Below are 18,695 nucleotides of genomic sequence, written 5' to 3' on the forward strand. Positions count from 1 at the left end.
AGAAAAATCTTTCCAGATACCATTTGGTAATGAACACCCAACTTGTGCACTTGTGTATGAAAAAGAGTTTGGGAGACTGGTGGGATGGATTTGCTGGCTGTTAGGCATCTTCTGTTGCTGCCAATTGTTTGTAGCTGCGTTTCTGACTTACAGACTGTCTGGATTACCAACAGTTCACAGGAACGTAATCCTATCATAACCTGGGGAGGACCTGTATGGAGTAGCTTGTGAACTGCTTGTCAGCATCATCATCATTATGTGCTGTGTCATATGACGTGAGCAGTCATGGTCTATGACCATGATTGTTCGGAGAAAATGTTTCTACAGAAGTGGTTTGCCATTGCATTCTTCTGGGCAGTGTCTTTATTTGACCTCAGCCATTATTAATACTCGACAGAGATTGTCTGCCTGGTGTCGTGGTTGCATAGCCACAACTTCTGATATGCACCAGCTGCTCATATGGCCACTCACCACCTGCCTCCATGGCTTCAAGTAACCTTGATCAGGGGGCTAAGCAGGTGCTACACCTTGCCCAAGGGGGACTTGCAGGCTAGCAGAGGGAAGGAGCTGCTTACATCTCCTTTGGTAGGGAAGTATATATCCACCCTGCTATTTTAGCTAGTGTTTTAAGAAAAAATGTTGTCACCCCGTCAATACACTCAAATGTGCATGGAGGAGCCAGTGAGTTAACAGTATGTTGTCAATCTCGACATGAAGTCTGTAATTATCAGTCTCTTAGGAAAGGATTCTGTAGGAAAGAATGATCAAAATACGATTCTACTTATTTTATCCAACAAAAAAAAAGAGATTAAAGAAAAAGGGAAACACAGGCCAGTTAATTGCTAGGGAAATCCATTATTAATGATGTGGTAATGGGGCACTTAAAAATCATAGAATGTTTAAATAAAGACATTATAGCCTTCTGAAGGGAGAAGCATATACAATAATTTTAAGTGCACTTCGATGTCTCAGTGCTTGTGCTGGTACTGTAATTTGATTTTATTTTGAAGGAAATGTTTTTGTTGGGCAAGACGTATTATAAAAAAACTGTAGCACAATATTCTATTTTTCAAATTTCCTCCTTTATTGTAAGCTTGTTCAGTCATGAATTCATCTATTTGTTTCAATCATTTCATGTAACAGTTCCACAGTAAATCAAATTGTTTGGGTGAGGATGTTTCTTAATTTTTTTTTGGATTTCTTAATGGCCTCCAGTAATGCATTTCCTTCCAACATTTTTTATCTCGATAGATATCAAAGTTTTTCATAATAATAAATATCTGTCTTAGTCTCTTCACAACAAAATAAATTTCATCCGTTTTTATGATGCATACCCTCAAATTTCCAGCATTATGCTTGTAAATCATCTCTTATACACTCTCTTGTTCCTCTATTCATTATAACATGCTAATTAGAGCCAAAGTTTGATAAAGGTTTTGCATAACCTGATAGCGCTCCAATTCTGTCCCTCCAGAAATGAACTCTGGTGCTTGGTTTGCTTCCCTTGTTCTTAAACCTGTGATACAACTTTAATAATTACAGTTGAAGTCAGAAGTTTGCATACACTTAGATTGAAGTCATTAAAACTCATTGTTTAACCACTGCACAGATTTCATATTAGCAAACTATAGTTTTGGCAAGACGTTGAGGACATCTACTTTGTGCATGACATGAGTAATTTTTCCAGAAATTGTCTACAGACAAATTATTTCACATCTAATTGACTATTTCACAATTCCAGTGGGTCTGAAGTTAACAAACAAAATCAAAAGAAATCAGCCAAGACTTCAGGAAAAAAAATTGTGGACCTCCACAAGTCTGGTTCATCCTTGGGAGCAATTTCCAAACCCCTGAAGGTACCACGTTCATCTGTACAAACAATAGTATGCAAGTATAAACACCATGGGACCACGCAGCCGTCATACCACTCAGGAAGGAGACACATTCTGTCTCCTAGAGATGAACGTACTTTGGAGTGAGAAGTACAAATCGATCCCAGAACAACAGCAAAGGACCTTGTGAAGATGCTAGAGGAAACAGGTAGACAAGTATCTATATTCACAGTAAAACGAGTCCTATATCAACATAACCTGAAAGGCAGCTCTGCAAGGAAGAAGCCACTGCTCCAAAACTGCCATAAAAAAGCCAGACTACAGTTTGCAAGTGCACCTGGGGACAAAGATCTTACCTTTTGGAGAAATATCCTCTGGTCTGATGAAACAAAAATTGAACTGTTCGGCCATAATAACCGTTGTTATGCCGAAGAACACCATCCCAACTGTGAAGCATGGGAGTGGCAGCATCATGTTGTCGGGGTGCTTTGCTGCAGGAGGGACTGGTGCACTTCACAAAATAGATGGCATCATGAGGAAGGAAAATTATGTAGATATATTGAAGCAACATCTCAAGACATCAGCCAGGAAGTTAAAGCTCGGTCGCAAATGGGTCTTCCAAATGGACAGTAATCCCAAGCATACCTCCAAAGTTGTGGCAAAATTGCTTAAGGACAACAAAGTCAAAGTATTGGAGTGGCCATCACAAAGTCCTGACCTCAATCCGATAGAAAATTTTTAGGCAGACCTGAAAAAGCATGTGTGAGCAAGGAGGCCCCTACAAACTTGACTCAGTTACACCATTTCTGACTGGAGGAATGGAACAAAATTCCAGCAACTTATTGTGAGAAGCTTGTGGAAGGCTAACCAAAACGTTTGACCCAAGTTAAACAATTTAAAGGCAATGCTACCAAATACTAACAAAGTGTATGAAAAGTTCTTGCCCACTGGGAATGTGATGAAAGAAATAAAAGCTGAAATAAATCATTCTCTAATATTATTCTGACATTTCACATTCGTAAAATAAAGTAGTGATCCTAACTGACCTAAGACAGGAAATGTTTTCTAGGATTAAATGTCAGGAATTGTGAAAAACTGAGTTTAAATGTATTTGGCTAAGGTGTATGTAAACTTCTGACTTCAATTGTATGTTGTTACAATAATTTCCTTTTTTCTTGTACACAAAAGACTTGCATCTTCCCAGTAATAAGCAACTTTCTGATTCTTTAAACAAAGATGTACCATCTTGCTCATGCCAGCAGTGAACTTCTCACAAATGAGAAAAATCTGCAGATGCTGGAAATCAGAGCAACTTCTTCTGGCCATATTACAAGTTCTGCTGTGATTTGTGGCAGTCATTCTTGGTGTTGCCTGTTTGCCTGCAAACCACTTCCTTCCGCTTCACTTCATGCTTTCTACTTTCTTGTTTAATGTTATTCACAAATTCAGCTAGAATTTAACAAGCTAGAAAGGGAGAACCTATTTTTTCAAAGGCAGTTATGTACACTAGGTATTTCTGTACTGAATAAGTGCTCATAAGATTTATCTTCATTCCCTCTTCTTGAATTTAAACATAACCAATATTGAAAGAGAACATCATTTCCTACTATCAGTGTCCACCTAGAGAATTAGTTATAGGATGAAAAATTGTTTAACAAATTTAATGAATGGATTGGTAGCAGGATTAGTATTGGAGCCTCAAGTTCTTTAGGTTTTTAAAAACTCTTATGAATAAATGAATGAATATAATGCAAAATAGCCATGTTTGACTGTACAACTTAATTTCCCACCTACATTTCTGAGAAAAATGCAGAGATTGTTAAATATTTGGGTTGGATATCCATAGGGGAATAAATTAAAATTATTGTGGTAACAAGGAACTAATCCTTAAATCCTGGAGACTAGTTGCCTGCTTTGCTGGACTTTCACTGCAAATAATAATTAGCTAGTATAATTTAAACTAACTATGAATAAATTGATGTGATTTTGAATCTTGTTAAAAGTAATAAATACCACAGTTCTTTTGATTTTTTTTCTTATTAGTATCAATTATTGTATTTTTGTTTTCATGGCCAAATGTAGAATTTGACATTGAACCTGGTTATGATTGTTTCAGAAGTTGGACAGTCATGATGTCATTTGTAGGGGTATCTCAGTATGATATTCTTCATTCACTGCAAATGAAGTGAAAAGGAACACAATTCATTCTCTGCCACCATAAAGGCTGATTTTGATTATTATGAACTAGAAATGCACAAATGACTATTCTAGGATTACAGATTATAACTACAATTTTATTACATAAAATTTATATTTCTGAATGCTTTGGTGATGATAACATTAGAATAAAATATGTTGCTGAACATGATGTGGTTAATTTGACTTAATCAGTCTCAGTGTAACACAGCTCTAAGGCATGGATTTGTAACGGTTACGTGAAATAGTTGCATTTTAATTATTACAGTGCCTTTTAGATTCTTGCACACTTGTCTTTCAAGTAAATGACTATTGTCAAATTTAGTGTTGGAAATTTGAGAGTACCACTTGTTTTAGAGTGCAGTTAGACAATTTTTGCTGTCAAGATTTGTGTAATTTAAAAAAAAAGTATGCATAAATGTTAGCTACTTTGTTTCATTAACCAATTAAAGAAAAAAGGAACTAGCCTACTTAAAAATGCTTAAGTAGGACTTTAAAATACTGCCATCTTTTCTTTTTAAAAATTTAGTTGTACCAAGCATAATGTGAGACTAATTGAACATCCAAAGAAATGAAAACAAATTCAGTATTTTGACATTTACTTTTCAAAAGTAAATTAAAGATAATTTTAATGCACCTGTAAGTTGTGTCTTTAATGAATGCAGCCAAGTTCTATTTTAAAAGAACATTTTTTAATGCTGTTCATCATGTTCTTTGGGTGCCAAAAGTGCTTTACAATCAATTAAGTAAGTTTTGAAATGTAATCAATGATACAGGAAGCATAGTAAGGTCTTACAAGTGTTAGCAATTATAGGCATACATCTGTTTATTTCTAGTGACATTAAAAATAAGTATTGGATCTGATATCTGGAAGTACCACAACTAGACTATTAGATGCACTTGGGAACACAAGGTAGAAGGATTTCTGAAATATCAGATAAAACTTTGTACTTAAAATATCTGGAGTGAGACTTTGAATACTGAATTTTAGAATTCACACCTTTGCTTTCTGCCTAGTTGGAAGAAAAAGCAATTGTGCATGTTTGAAGTGGAGCAGGCACAGTTGAGGGAAACTCCTAATGTTAGCATTTACTAACCAAAAGAGACTTTTTGGTCTGCCTGGAGCATTCAGCTTTGTGTAAGATAGTTTGTTATTTGTTGGATTAATCTTCTTGACAGTGAACACTAAGTGAAGCTTGAAACAGGCAATTAATTGGCAGTGCATCAAGTGACCTTGTTGCACTTCCCAGGACGCGATACAGACTAAATATTGGGCAGTAAAGATAGAATGATTGTAGCAGATGCTATTGGTGTTGAATCCAAAAAATCCAGTGTTTAAAGCTGGAAGTCATTTCTGAGTCAGTACTGTGACATAGTGATTCAGGTTAACAATTTAAATATTGTCTGCTTTGCATGTGCCAGAAACCAGTTGCTGACAAACAAATATAGAAATTTAATACATGCATTACACATTTTCCCGTTTGCTTCATATTTGAATTAAAACAGTTAACTATTTTACCCAAAACACAAATTGTGTTGTTGCATTATACTTCATGAAAGAAGCTTGTATTTTTGTTGGGATATGGACCCTATTTCACACTTAGCTGGCATCATCTTCAAGCTCTGTTAGGAGAGAGCTGCAAATGTGACAGGGGCCCTGGGGATTAACGTCTGCTGAGACAGATCTTGAGCTCCATTGTGTGAAGGCAAGCATGTACAGACTGACTCTGCTGCAGATGTCAGTTCATCAGAAAGCAATGAATCAGAAATCTCCGGCACAGGAAGTGGCCACTTGGCCTTTTGTGTCCATGGCAGACAAAAGGGATAAATTCCACCAATGAGACTGATCCACTTTGTAGCTCTAAGTCTATATCCACACTCATCTATGTACATTTAAATGTAATGAAGATTTCGGTCTTTTAAGGCAGTGATTTCCAGATCAAAGCAAAAAGAATGCTGGAAGAACATAGCAGGTCATGCAGAATCTCTGGAGGGAAATAAACAGTTGGTGTTTCAGGACGAGACCCTTAATTAGGACTGGCTTAGCGTGCCTTTCCTTATAATTGAAATGTTCCTGTCCATGTATGATGATACCTGTTGTGCAAGGAGAGTTTTGGACAGGTTTTGCTTAAACTGTGACAATCTACCTTAAAATATCAGCCAGCCTTATGGTTGGGGCAGTAATACTGATTTTTTTTTAGCAAGCTTTTGAAAAAGCCACATACATGATCAACACACATTCTGGTCACTTTATTAGGTACAGGAGTGGAATCTGGTGTGGTCTTCTACTGCTGTAGAATGTTTGACATGTCCATTTAGAGATGCTCCTTTCTACCCCACTTGAAAAGTGTGGTTATTTCAGTTACTGTAACCTTCCTATCAGCTTGAACCAGTCTGACCATTCTTTGCTGACCTTTCTTATTAGCAAGGCATTTTCACCCACACAGCTGCCACTCACTGGTTGCTTCTTGTTTCTCGCACCATTCTCTGTGAACTCCAGAAACTAGTGTGTGTGAAAAGTCCTGATCAGCAGTTTCTGCATCACTCAAACCACCTCGTCTGACACCAACAATCTTTATATGGTCAAAGCCACTTAGTTCACATTTCTTGCCTATTCTGATGTTTTATCTGAACAAGTGAACCTTTTGATCATGCTGCAGGTTTTTAATGCATTGAGTTGCTGCCACATGATTGGCTGATTAGATATTTGTATTAACGAGCAGGTGTACCTAATAAAGTGGCCACTGTGTTTAGAAGGTAATATTGCATTGATTATTTATTTCAGATTTTTCATAATGTTTTAGTATCTATTATTTGTATCAATAAAGTTATGAATTATTACAAATTGCTGACAACATCCAGACAATTTCCAGTGATTACAGTTTTTTGGCATCAGTATCCCTTACATGAATAATCTTGTTCAGAAATCACAATTATAGCAACATGGTTAAGATTATTTGTCCCATTGAGTTTGGATTTTGTGCCAGTTCCTAGTAGAGTAATCATGTTAGTCCCATTCCTCTGCCCTTTATCCATAGCCATTTCTTTTGATTATGGAATGAAAATACTGTAGAGAATAAAATTTCATAAATCTTACTGATGATATCTTGAAACCCTTGTTAATAGCTTCAGTTACCATTATCCTATTTGAACCTTAAATTTAAGGAAGCATGGAGACTAATGTATAAAACTGCAACAGTAGAACTGTGAGCTCTAGCTGGAGGTGATCCTGCAAGCCAGACCACAACTTATTTGGAAATATTATTTCAGAGAACCCAATGTTACTGAAGTTGCATTGCTGTATTTGAGTATCATTGCTTGTGGCTTCATGCAGTAGAACCAAAAGGAAGGAAACTAGCGACAGGAAGAGGGAATCAAAGACAGATAAAATGGGTTTGAGATACAGATTCGTACTTGTAGACAAAATTAACTACTGTTACGAAAACCCCGTAACCAGGTAACTTACCAGCAAAGATAGATGGATCAGCTGAGTCGGATGCTACTAATTTCAACCGTTTTATTCAACAAGGGCACAAACGTATGGTTAATACAAAACATTCAGATCATCAAAACTCAATCTAAAACACCGGTGTAATAATAATCATTCAAAACACAAGCTCGATCGTCGTCTAGGGGTAATGTAGATTTTATATCGTTCACTGGATATCTAAAAGTCTTTTAGATCACGGCAGTTTCACTTAGTTGCCGGCGGAAGTGTCGCGTTGGTGCACTTTTAGTTAGAAAGACAGAGAACATGAAGCATTTACCCGACAGGTTTTCCAACCTGTAGGAGGTAGTCGGAAGTCTCGTTGGGGGAATGGACTCTCATCTGTGGCTTCCCCTGTAGCTAGGCCGTCTTCCGTGGTGAAGTCGCCAATCCCAGGCAAGGGAAGGACGCACACGAACCCCACCACCGGCTGTAGCTATTAAAACGCTGTCGCAGGATTTCTAGCGTTTCTCCTTCGTGTGTTTCCTTGGTGCATCTGAGGGTCCTCCCCTCAGACCCGCCTTTATACTTCTTCACGGGATCGCAGGTGTCAATCAAGTTGCAGGTAATGCGATCTCTCTCTCAACCAGCCCACTTTGCCCGAGGGCTTTTCAGGTGGTCTCCATGAGACAATAGTCAAAGTCACTTTTATTCTGCTTCTTGGGAGAACGTGGTCTTTCGCACGTCTCTCTCTCTTGGGTCAGTTGACCCCCCTTAACTAGAGTTCTTGCGATTTTCACAAAGGAGGGGGCCAACGGCATAACACTACTCTGTTCCAGTATTTGAATTCCAGAAGAAAATGTGCAACCAAAAGTCAGATAACAGGGCCACAACCTGAAAGGTGGACTCTCCCTTTCCAGAGATGCTGCCTGACCTAATGAGTTCCTCCAGCAATTTTATTGCAGTTTGTTTTTGCTCTGTAAGTAAAATCCAAATTTACACTAATTATTTTACCTTTGTTTCCTTTTAGGGAAAGCCAGTTGGTGATTGTGACTTTAATGTTCGATTGAGCTGTATTGAGAAGGAGATAATACAGCCACGACATGAGAAAATGAAGACTGGCCAGATTGACAAAACTAGGGAGCCATTTAGTGTCCGAAACAAGCCATTCTTTGACATCCATGCTGCAAGAAAGGTGAGTACGAAAACAAAGCACAATATCTGATGTTTTTGCAGTAATTAATAAAAGACCAGTGGTATGAGATAGTATGCCTATCATATCATAAAACAGTGTTGGAGTACTTGAACAAGCATTATTGGTTTTGCACTCTTTACTTCAGGGTGTTTTTTTATTGGTGGGGGGGGGGGTCTAAAATCAAGTTTTCAAGCTCCTGTTCAAGCTTTTCAATCACATGATCAGTTTCTTGTATCAGATAAACATTTGATATCTGTGTCCTCCCTGTTATCCTGAGGGGGGGGGGGCAGACTGGATGGTGTACCATTTCTTTACATTAAGCATTGATGGCACAACATGTGAAGCATTACCAATGTAAGTATTTTCGCAAATTAATTTATTTGAATAACTTGAAGATGACATCATGGTCAGGTTGCATTTGTTCTGTATGCAACTACATTGTGGTTGGACGTGAATCAGAATCAGGTTTATTATCACTGGCATGTCAAGTGAAATTTGTTAACTTAACAGCAGCAGTTCAATGCAATACATACTCCAGCAGAGAGAAAAAATAATAAAATAATAATAATAAATAAACAAGTAAATCAATTATAGTATAAGTATATTAAACAGATTTTTAAAAATGTGCAAAAACAGAAATGCTGTATATTTTTTAAAAAGTGAGGTAGTGTCCAAAGATTCAATGTCCATCTAGGAATCCGATGGCAGAGGGGAAGAAGCTGTTCCTGAATCGCTGAATGTGTGCCTTCAGGTTTCTGTACCTCCTACCTGATGGTAACAGTGAGAAAAGGGCATGCCCTGGGTGCTGGAGGTCCTTAATAATGGATGCCGCCTTTCTGAGACACCGCTCCCTGAAGATATCCTGGGTACTTTATAGGCGAGTACCCAAGATGGAGCTGACTAGATTTACAACCTTATGCAGATTCTTTCGGTCCTGTGCAATAGCCCCTCCATTCCAGAGAGTGCTGCAGCCTGTCAGAATGCTCTCCATGGTACAACTATAGAAGTTTTTGAGTGTATTTGTTGACATGCCAAATCGCTTCAAACTCCTAATAAAGTATAGCCACTGTCTTGTCTTGTTTATGGCTACATCGATATGTTGGGACTTGGTTGGATCCTCAGAAATCTTGACACCCAGGAACTTGAAGCTGCTCACTCTCTCCACTTCTGATCTCTCTATGAGGATTGGTATATGTTCCTTTGTCTTACCCTTCCTAAAGTCCACAATCAGCTCTTTTGTCTTACTGACATTGAGTGCCAGGTTGTTTCTGCGTCACCACTCCACTAGTTAGCATATCTCAATCCTGTACACCCTCTCGTCACCACCTGAGATTATATCAACAATGGTTGTATTATCAACAAATTTATAGATGGTATTTGAGCTAAGTCTAGCCACACAGTCATGTGTATATAGAGTAGAGCAGTGGGCTAAGCACACTCCTCTGAGGTACACCAGTGTTGATTGTCAGCAAGACAGACTTGTTATCACCAATCTGCACAGACTGTGGCTTTCCGGTTAGGAAGTCGAGGATCCAGTTGCAGAGGGAAGTACTTCACTTCTGGAGTGACATCTTACACAAGAGCAGCATCTTACTCAATGTCATCAAGTCCAAGGAACTGGTTATAGACTTCAGGAGGAGAAAATTAGAGTTCTATGAGCCAGTCCTCATCGGAGGAACAGAGGTGTAAAGGGTCAGCAACTTTAAATTCCATGGTGTTATTATTTTGGAGGACCTGTCCTGGGCCCAGCAACTAAGTGCAAGTACGAAGAAGGCATAGCACCACCTTTATTTCTTGGGAGTTTGTGAAGATTTGGCATATCATCTAAAAGTTTGACAAACTTCTATAGATGTGTATTGGAGAGTGTATTGACTGGCTGAATTACAGCCTGGTATGGAAACATCAATGCCCATGAATAGAAAATCCTACAAAAAGTAGTGAATAAGGCCCAGTCTATCATGGGTAAAGCCTCCCCCATCATAAATGTATCTGTACGGAGTGATGTTGCAGGAAAGCAGCATCTGTCATCAGGGACCCCCATCACCAAGGTCATGTTCTCTTCTTGCTGCTGCCTTCATGAAGAAGATACAGGAGCCTTATGACTCACACCAGCAGGTTGAGGAACAGTTATTACTCCTGAATTGTGAGGCTGTTTTACCAAAGGGGATAACTTCACTCAACTTCACTTGCCCCATCATTGAAGTGTTCCCAAAACCTATGAACTCACTTTCAAGTTCTCATCTCCCATCTTGTTATCTATTGTTTATTTATTATTTTTCTTTCTTTGTGTATTTGGACAGTTTTTGTTGTCTCTTGCACACTAGTTGAATGCCCTTGGTGCAGTCTTTCATTGACTTTATTATGGATTTATTGAGTAAGCGCAGAAGAAAATGACTCCCAAGGTTGTATATGGTGACTTAGATGTACTTTGATAATAAATTTACTTTGAACTTTGGTACTTGTTAACAAGTACAGTATGATCCACAATAAGTGCTATGCAGCTGATGACTGAAGTCAAAATGTATAAGAACTCATTTGATTAAACTTGCTATCCATGTATGGTAGGTGGCCATTTTTGCATGCATCTGAAAATGGTGATTTCTGCTATTGATGATAGTGCATTTTGAATTAAAAGCTGCTTCTTCTTCTTTTGGCTGTCCATTGATTTCGATGTTGACTGTGCTGAGAGTTTAGTCTCTGCAGGCACGTAGTCCACATAGCTCTTCTTTTACAGGCCAGAAGACCAGCATTGGATCGGCACTGTCTCTCACATCAGTTGCATTTGTGATTTGACTGGTCTAACACCGAATGTCTGCATTCATGACCTGCTTCATATTTCTTCTGCCTTTTCTCCTCGATAGCTGGGATTGACTTCTTGACAATGCAGCACCAACTTCTGTCCAAAGCATCTTTCTCCCAGGTGTTGACATTCATGTCAGTGTTCTTCATATGGCACTTGAGCACATCTTTGCAACGCAGCTTCTGACCACCATGCTTCCTCTTTCCTTCATGCAGCTCATCGTAGAAAACAGCTTTGGGTAAACGATCATCGCTCATTCTTGTGACATGATCAGTCCAATGCAGCTGGGAAGCTGTGATGAGCGATTCTGCGCTGACTGTCCCAGCATGTTTGAGCACCTCCACATCTGGTACCCTCTCTTGCCACTTGATGTGTAATATTTGGCGTAAATGCCTGAGTTGTATCTTGGTCAATTTATTGATGTGCTTCTGATACAATGTCATTGTTTCAGTTGAATAAAGCAAATCTGGTAAAACAGCTGTGTTATACACTTTGACCTTGGTTGCCATTTTAATGTCGTGACGAGACCAAAGTCACTTCTGTAAAGCACCAAAGACTTCTGTAGCTGATTGAATTCTCCACTCAGCTTCCAGATCTGATGAACTGGTGTTGGTCACAGCACTTCCAAAGTATGTGAAAGAGTCAGAACATTTCAGCGCTACCCCATTGACTGATATGACTGGTGGGTGGGTCTCACTGGGATTACACAGAGGAGGAGGCTGGTACAGAAGTTCGGTTTTGGAGACATTGATTCTTAGGCCAGAAAGAGTGGCAGCAAACGAGAAGTGGTCTACAATTTCTTGAATCACATTAACATCAGTAGCAACCAGGGCTGAGTTATCTGCATAAAGAAGCTCTCTGACACATATCTCTCTTGATTTGGTTGAGGCTTTGAGTTTGGACAGGTTGAACAATTTTCCATCTGAGCGAATCCTGATGTACACACCTTTGTCCAAATTATGGTCCATTATTTCCAAAACTGCAGCAAGATATAGTGTGAACAAAGTTAGAGCAAGAACGCATCCCTGTTTTACCCGTGGTTGATGGTGAAGGCTTCACTGACGTCTCCTCCGATAGCTGCTTTGTCAGACATGTTCTCATGAAACAACTTGATCATTGTAACCAGCTTATCTGGACAGCCATAAATTTCGAGTACTTCCCAGAGTGTTTCTCTGTCCACTGTATCAAACGCTTGTGAGAAATCAACAAAGACAATGTACAGTGGTTGCTCTTCCAACCCTAAGGCCACATCGGCTTTCAGGAAGCACATCTTCTGAGATGATCTTGAGCCGGATGAGCAGTATCTTCGCCATAATCTTGCCAGCTGTGGACAGAAGGGAGATTCCTCGGTGGCTTCCACAAACACTACGGTCACCTTTCTTCTTGTAGATAATGATTATCAGCACATCTTTGAGGTCCTGAGGGAGACATTGATTCTTCCAACAAGCATTATCTAAGTTTAACAGTTCAGTCTTCAGAGCAGGACCACCTCGCTTCAGTACATTTGATGGAATGCTGTCTTGCCTGGGTGCTTTACCACTTCTGGTATCTTTTAAAGTCTTATTAAGTTCTGTCATAGTGATGAGTCCACATAGCTCTTCTCTTACTGGCCTAGTTGTGAGCCTTTCACGTGCGTTGTGGTCAGCCGCACCTTGTTGGTTTAGAAGGTTACAGAAGTGTTCCCTCCATCGCTCAGTGATGTCTTTCCTGTCAGTGCATAGCTTGCTCCCATCTGCAGTTTTTACTGGAGCCACTGTATTGCTTCTTGGACCATAGATAGCTTTCAGTCCTGAGAAAAGCCCATTGTAGTCATTCCTGTCTGACATTGCATGCAGTTCTTCCACTTCCTTATTCCACCAGTTGTTCTTCATAGCCCTGATCTCTCTTTGAACTTTGGCTTTCACGGCCTTAAATGCTGCTTTGCTTCTTTCAGAGTTCACTTTGAAATGACACATATAAAAGCATAACTTTAAGCAAAGAAATTGAATGGCTGGATGCTGACAAAAGTTGTGTTTTTAATATTGTGTTAATGAGGTAGCTTTTTTCTTCTCTCCAAGATTCCGTTAGACTGGCATTTTTATGAATTCCGAAGTATTGCAGTAACCCTGAGATATTTTCAGAAAAGTCTAGATGGGTGAAATATTTAGTAGAATCAATATAAATAGAGGCAAAGGTGAGAAAGCAAAGCATTCTAGACTGGAGAAGTCATCTAAATCTGGAGATTTAGTAATTTCATTGTTTGTGTTCTTGGAATGTCTCAATGAATTTTCAGTAAGAGAAATTGTACTACCTTTAAAAAGCAGTGTGATCTATGGAAATGATATTAAATGAAATTGTTGCAAATTGCTTGAGATGTTATGGATATGACTCATATGCTGATCTAAAATGTGCTTTTAGTGAGTGACTTTAAAAGTTGAGGGAAGCTTAGGGTGTTCTAGACCTCAGGCACTGAGGTGATCAGCTTTCACAGCCAACCCATTTTGGGTCACCAAACAGGTACTAGGGCAGAAGCTAAGTGGGACGTTGGTATGCTCCAAGGAGGAACTGGTCCTGCATATCCATATCACTTACAGTCGCCCCAACAGAAGAAAAGATTTGTGTCACTGCATCTTGATAGGTCCACCTCCACCTAGCACTGAATTCAACAGCAGGGATCCAATCCTGTAAGAAGTGCAAGATGTAGTGACGAAGGCAAGGTGATGAGCACTGTCCCTGACTGCTTAAATGGTTGTGGAGGATACTGAGAGTCATTTTGAAGAGAGCAGTGAAGATTTGCTGATTGAATCCTGATCCCAAAGGAAGAAGACTCCAGGAACATCAACCCGTTCAGGATCGTCTCTGCTCAGTGTCAAAGGAAAGATTTTTTCCAGCATTGTCACAGGCAGCTGTTTACTTTCCTTACCAACAATGGCTATGTTGGTGCATCTGTGCAGAAGAGAGGTATTCCAGGACTGCCAGGGTGTTTCGAGCACACGGGAATGGTGACCCAGCTCATTCTAGAGGCATGGGAGAACAGAGGAGACCTGGTGGTGCTCTGGCTCGAGCTGGGCAACGACTATGGATCATTCTCTCACAAGTTGGTGCATACAACCATGGGCAAGCATCATGTTCCAGGCAAAGTAGCAGATCTCATCCTGGATTATTACAACCACTTCAGAATGAGAGTCTCATCAGGCCAAGCTACATTGGAATGGCAGAAGGCAGACATTGAGATTATCATAGGCTGTACTATCTCTATGAATGTCTTTTCCCTTGCAATGACTATGATTGCAAAGTCTGCCAAACCAGAGTGCCGTGGACACCACTCTTAAGTCTGGTGTATGGCAACCGCCAACTAAACTTTCAAGGATAACCTGACAGGTCCGTGGCTGGAGCTAGGTGGATTCTGCACGGACTGGATAAGCTCATTAACTGGGCAAGGATAAGTTTCAAGCCCCAAAAATCGAAATCACTGGTGTTGAGAAAAGACAAAATCACCGACATCACAGGAACACTCATTCCAACCATCTCTCATAAGCCAATGAAGAGCCTTGGCAAGGTGTTTGACGGTAGTCTGAAAGACACAACATCAATCCAGGTACCTGTCAGGAGCTGGAGGGCTGTTCGAAAGTAGTTGAGTGGTTAGGACTACCTGGCAAGTTCAAGGCATGGATGTGCCAGCACGCAATCCTACCAAGGATTCTTTGGCCATTGCTTACATACGAAGTTCCGATTTCCATTATCAAAATCTTAGCGAGAAAGGTCGACTGCTTTCTCTGGAGGTGGCAGGAATAGCTCAATACTTAGCAGCATTGCCCTCTATGGAAAAAGCACCAAGCTGCAGCTGCCCTTGAAATTCTTGGAGGAAGAGTTCAAGGTGACAAGAGCTAGAGAGGTGATACACTGTATGGAGTCCAGTGACCCAAAGATGGCCCATGCAGGCGTCATTGTGAAGACCGGGAGGAAGTGGAGAGTGGTACAAGTCGTGCAGCAGGCTGAATCTTGGCTGTGACCCAATGTCTTGGTGGGAACGGTGACCCAAAGAAGAGCTGGCCTGCAAAGCTCCCCAGGTATGTCACAGCTAAAGGGAGGGAGAAGTGCAGGCTCATCCAGGAGGAAATAAGAGCAGCTGTGTATGAAGAGAGATCCACCAAAGCAGTTGGCATGGAGCAGCAAGGAATTTGAACCAGATGGGAGCAGAGCAACACCAAGTCAAGTTCCTTGTCCAGGTGTGTGTGACATCTTGCCCAGCCCAGCCAACCTGCATTGCTGGGAGAAGGTTGATGCCCCACTACGTGTCTTTTGTGTTGTGTTCCTAGAGAGGAACCTTGGAGGACATTCTGAGTTGCTGCCCAAAAACTCTTGGAGAGGACCAATGCTGCTGGAGATGTAACTGGGTATTGAAGACGTTCATGGAAGGATTCTTTTTAACAATCAGTAACTGCAAACAAGCTCAGCAATGTTATCGAACCATCACCCTTGTGACAGCAGGAGAGCAACCAAAGGCAAGAGTAAAGGCACCAATAGGGATTCCGGCACCCGCTCGTGACTGACCTGGAGAAACGACTAAAGTTCGCAGAGCACATCGTCAACACCACTTTGAGACAAGACATTTTCCTGGTCTCAGAGCAGGAAGACAATTATCCTGTTGGAGCTGACAGTGCCGTGGGAGGAAAGTCTGGAAAAGGCCCATGAGAGGAAGCTTGCCAGTTATGAGGAGCTGGTCAGTGACTGTTGGAGGCAGGGAGTGCACACCTGTTGAGTGGGTAGCGGGGCTTTGCTGGATAGTCTCTTTACCGAGCCCTCGGCGCATTGGGTATCGCAGGTACAAGGAGGCAGAGAACTGTCGGCAACATCGCCAAGGCAATGGAGCAAGTCCATGGGGATCTGCAGCACATGCTACCTGAACACAAGTTGTGGTTTGATCAACCATGGCTGGGTCACCAGGGTGAGGGTGTCTGATGTTGGAAGACCCAAAACATCTGATGACTCTAGTTTACATCAATGATGATGTTTTCAGAATATTGTGAAATGTATTCTTTGAAAAAACTGTAAATGATGGAGCCGTTAATTTGGAAATGATCATGAGGTCAAAGTTAGGGGAGAAGGGATATCTCACAAGATTTGTAAGGTCAAAATCAATTTTCAGAGAAATGGGAAAGAATAAGACAGACAAAAGTAAAAAAATTCTAGTAGAAATTTTAAATTTGGGCTTTGCTTAAATTTAAGGGAAACATTATTGGGCAATAAGGGGACTTGGTTTGAATTAGAATATAGGCAGCAGAGTTCTGAGTGACTTCAAATTTACAGACAGTGAAGTATAGGAGGTCAGCCTGAAGTAATTTTATATTGTATCTACTGCTATATTATGCTGAAGCTAGCATAGTAGCTAACTTCATATCAGTGATCTCATTTTAGTTGAGGGATAAATGGTATGATATTGGTTGAAGCCATTTTAGGTGTTAGACTCACTTAGGTCAAAATGTGAAATTACAATATTTCAGAGGAACGGCGCCTTATATTCCGTCTGGGTAGCCTCCAACCTGACGGCATGAACATCGATTTCTCAAACTTCTGGTAATGGCCTCACTCCCCTCCGGCCTCTCCTTCACCAGTCCCCATCTCCTTTACCCTGTTTTCTCTAATCTCCTTGTCTGCCCATCACCTCCCTCTGATGCTCCTCCCTAATTTTCTTTCTTCCATGGTCTTCTAACCCCACCTATCAGGCCCCACTTCTTCAGCCCTGTATCTTTTTCACCAGTTTACTTCCCAACTATTTACTTCATCCTTCCCCTGCTGGTTTTACCAATCACCTAGTGTCTCTCTCTCCCCTCCCCCACCTTTTAAATCTACTCATCTTTTTTTCTCCAATCGTGCTGAAGAGCCTTGGCCCGAAATTTCGACTGGACTTTTTTCCATAGATGCTGCCTGGCCTCCTGAGTTCCTCTAGCATTTTGTGTGTGTTGCTTGGATTTCCAGCATCTGTAGATTCTCTCTTGTTCAAGTAGTACAGTTCTCCTTTGCCACTGTATTGACCAGTCTGGAGGGGATCCTGAATCCACTAGCTTCATATAACCACTTGTTGTAGATAGAGTAACACATGTGATGCCAAAGGAACTCAGCAGATCGGGCAGCATCTCTGGAGGGAAATGAATAATCAATATTTCAGGTCAAGAACCTTCATGTGTTATAGATTGAGTTGCGGTAATGAATAAGCAGAGTTTGGAAGCAGATGAGAAGCAGAGTTTAATTAAACTTTATGCAGGGTTGAGTGTAAAAGTGGTGAAGTTATTGAATCCATTGGAAATAACATCCGCCATCTGCTTGTTTTTTACAGTCTAGCACTCTAGGATTCGAACGCTCTGTAACCTTTATCCTTTGTGAACACCAGTTACAATGTTTCAGCAGCAGTAGTTGGGTTGCAATGGCCACTGAGTTAGTTTTTGGCAATTATTGTAAGCTGTTGAAATTAAGATTTTCTTGCATTTTTCATCTCTGAGGTACTTCAGTGCCAATATACAGTATGTAATAGAACATAGAAATTTATAGCACATTACAGACTTCAGCCCATAATGTTGTGCCAACCATGTAACCTACTCTAGAGACTGCCCAGAATTTCCCTAGCACATAGCCCTCTATGTTTCTAAGCTCCATGTACCTTAAAAGACCCTTTTGTATCCACTTCCACTGCCACCATTCTCTGTGAAAAACTTACTCTTGACATCCCCTTGGTACTTATTTCCAGGCACCTTAAAACTATGTCCCCTCGTGTTAGCCATTTCAGCCCTGGGAAAAAGCCTCTGATACACCTCTATCAGGCCACCTCTCATCGTCTGTCACTCCAAGGAGAAAAGGCCAAGTATACTCAACCTATTTTCATAAAGTACACCCTCCAATCCAGGCAGCATCCTTGTAAATCTCCTCTGCACTCTAGCCATAGTATCCACTATAGTTTGCAAATGATTCATAATGGATTCTGCATCACATTTCCATATTTGCAGGTCATTAAAGATGTACGTGAAGATGTTTGTGTGATTGAGTTGATTAACTTTGAGAAATGTCAAGTAGTTGAAAAGAAAACTTGAAATATAGTGAAGGTGTATAAAAGAGTCTACTTTGCTAAATCTTCCAGATGTATACATTGCATTATACATATGTAAGCAGATCATGTTTAATTGTGCTTCCACTATAGCAGTGATTTGCACTAACTTTGTTATTTTATTATCAGTATCTTTTTTAATTGAAGCATGAGCTTACAACAGAAAG

The 18,695-nt window shown here is 40.4% G+C and overlaps 1 protein-coding gene across 1 annotated transcript in view; it reads left to right on the forward strand.

The window, feature by feature from the left end:
- rngtt (RNA guanylyltransferase and 5'-phosphatase) overlaps positions 1-18,695 on the forward strand; it is a 335,310-nt gene that overhangs the window by 142,434 nt on the left and 174,181 nt on the right. Inside the window, exon 11 of the mRNA XM_073056388.1 lies at positions 8,486-8,650. Coding sequence (XP_072912489.1) covers positions 8,486-8,650 — 165 coding nt within the window. The remainder of the gene's footprint in view (positions 1-8,485; positions 8,651-18,695) is intronic.

Source organism: Hemitrygon akajei, chromosome 9, assembly GCF_048418815.1.
Source record: "Hemitrygon akajei chromosome 9, sHemAka1.3, whole genome shotgun sequence".
NCBI classification, from domain to species: Eukaryota; Metazoa; Chordata; class Chondrichthyes; order Myliobatiformes; family Dasyatidae; genus Hemitrygon; species Hemitrygon akajei.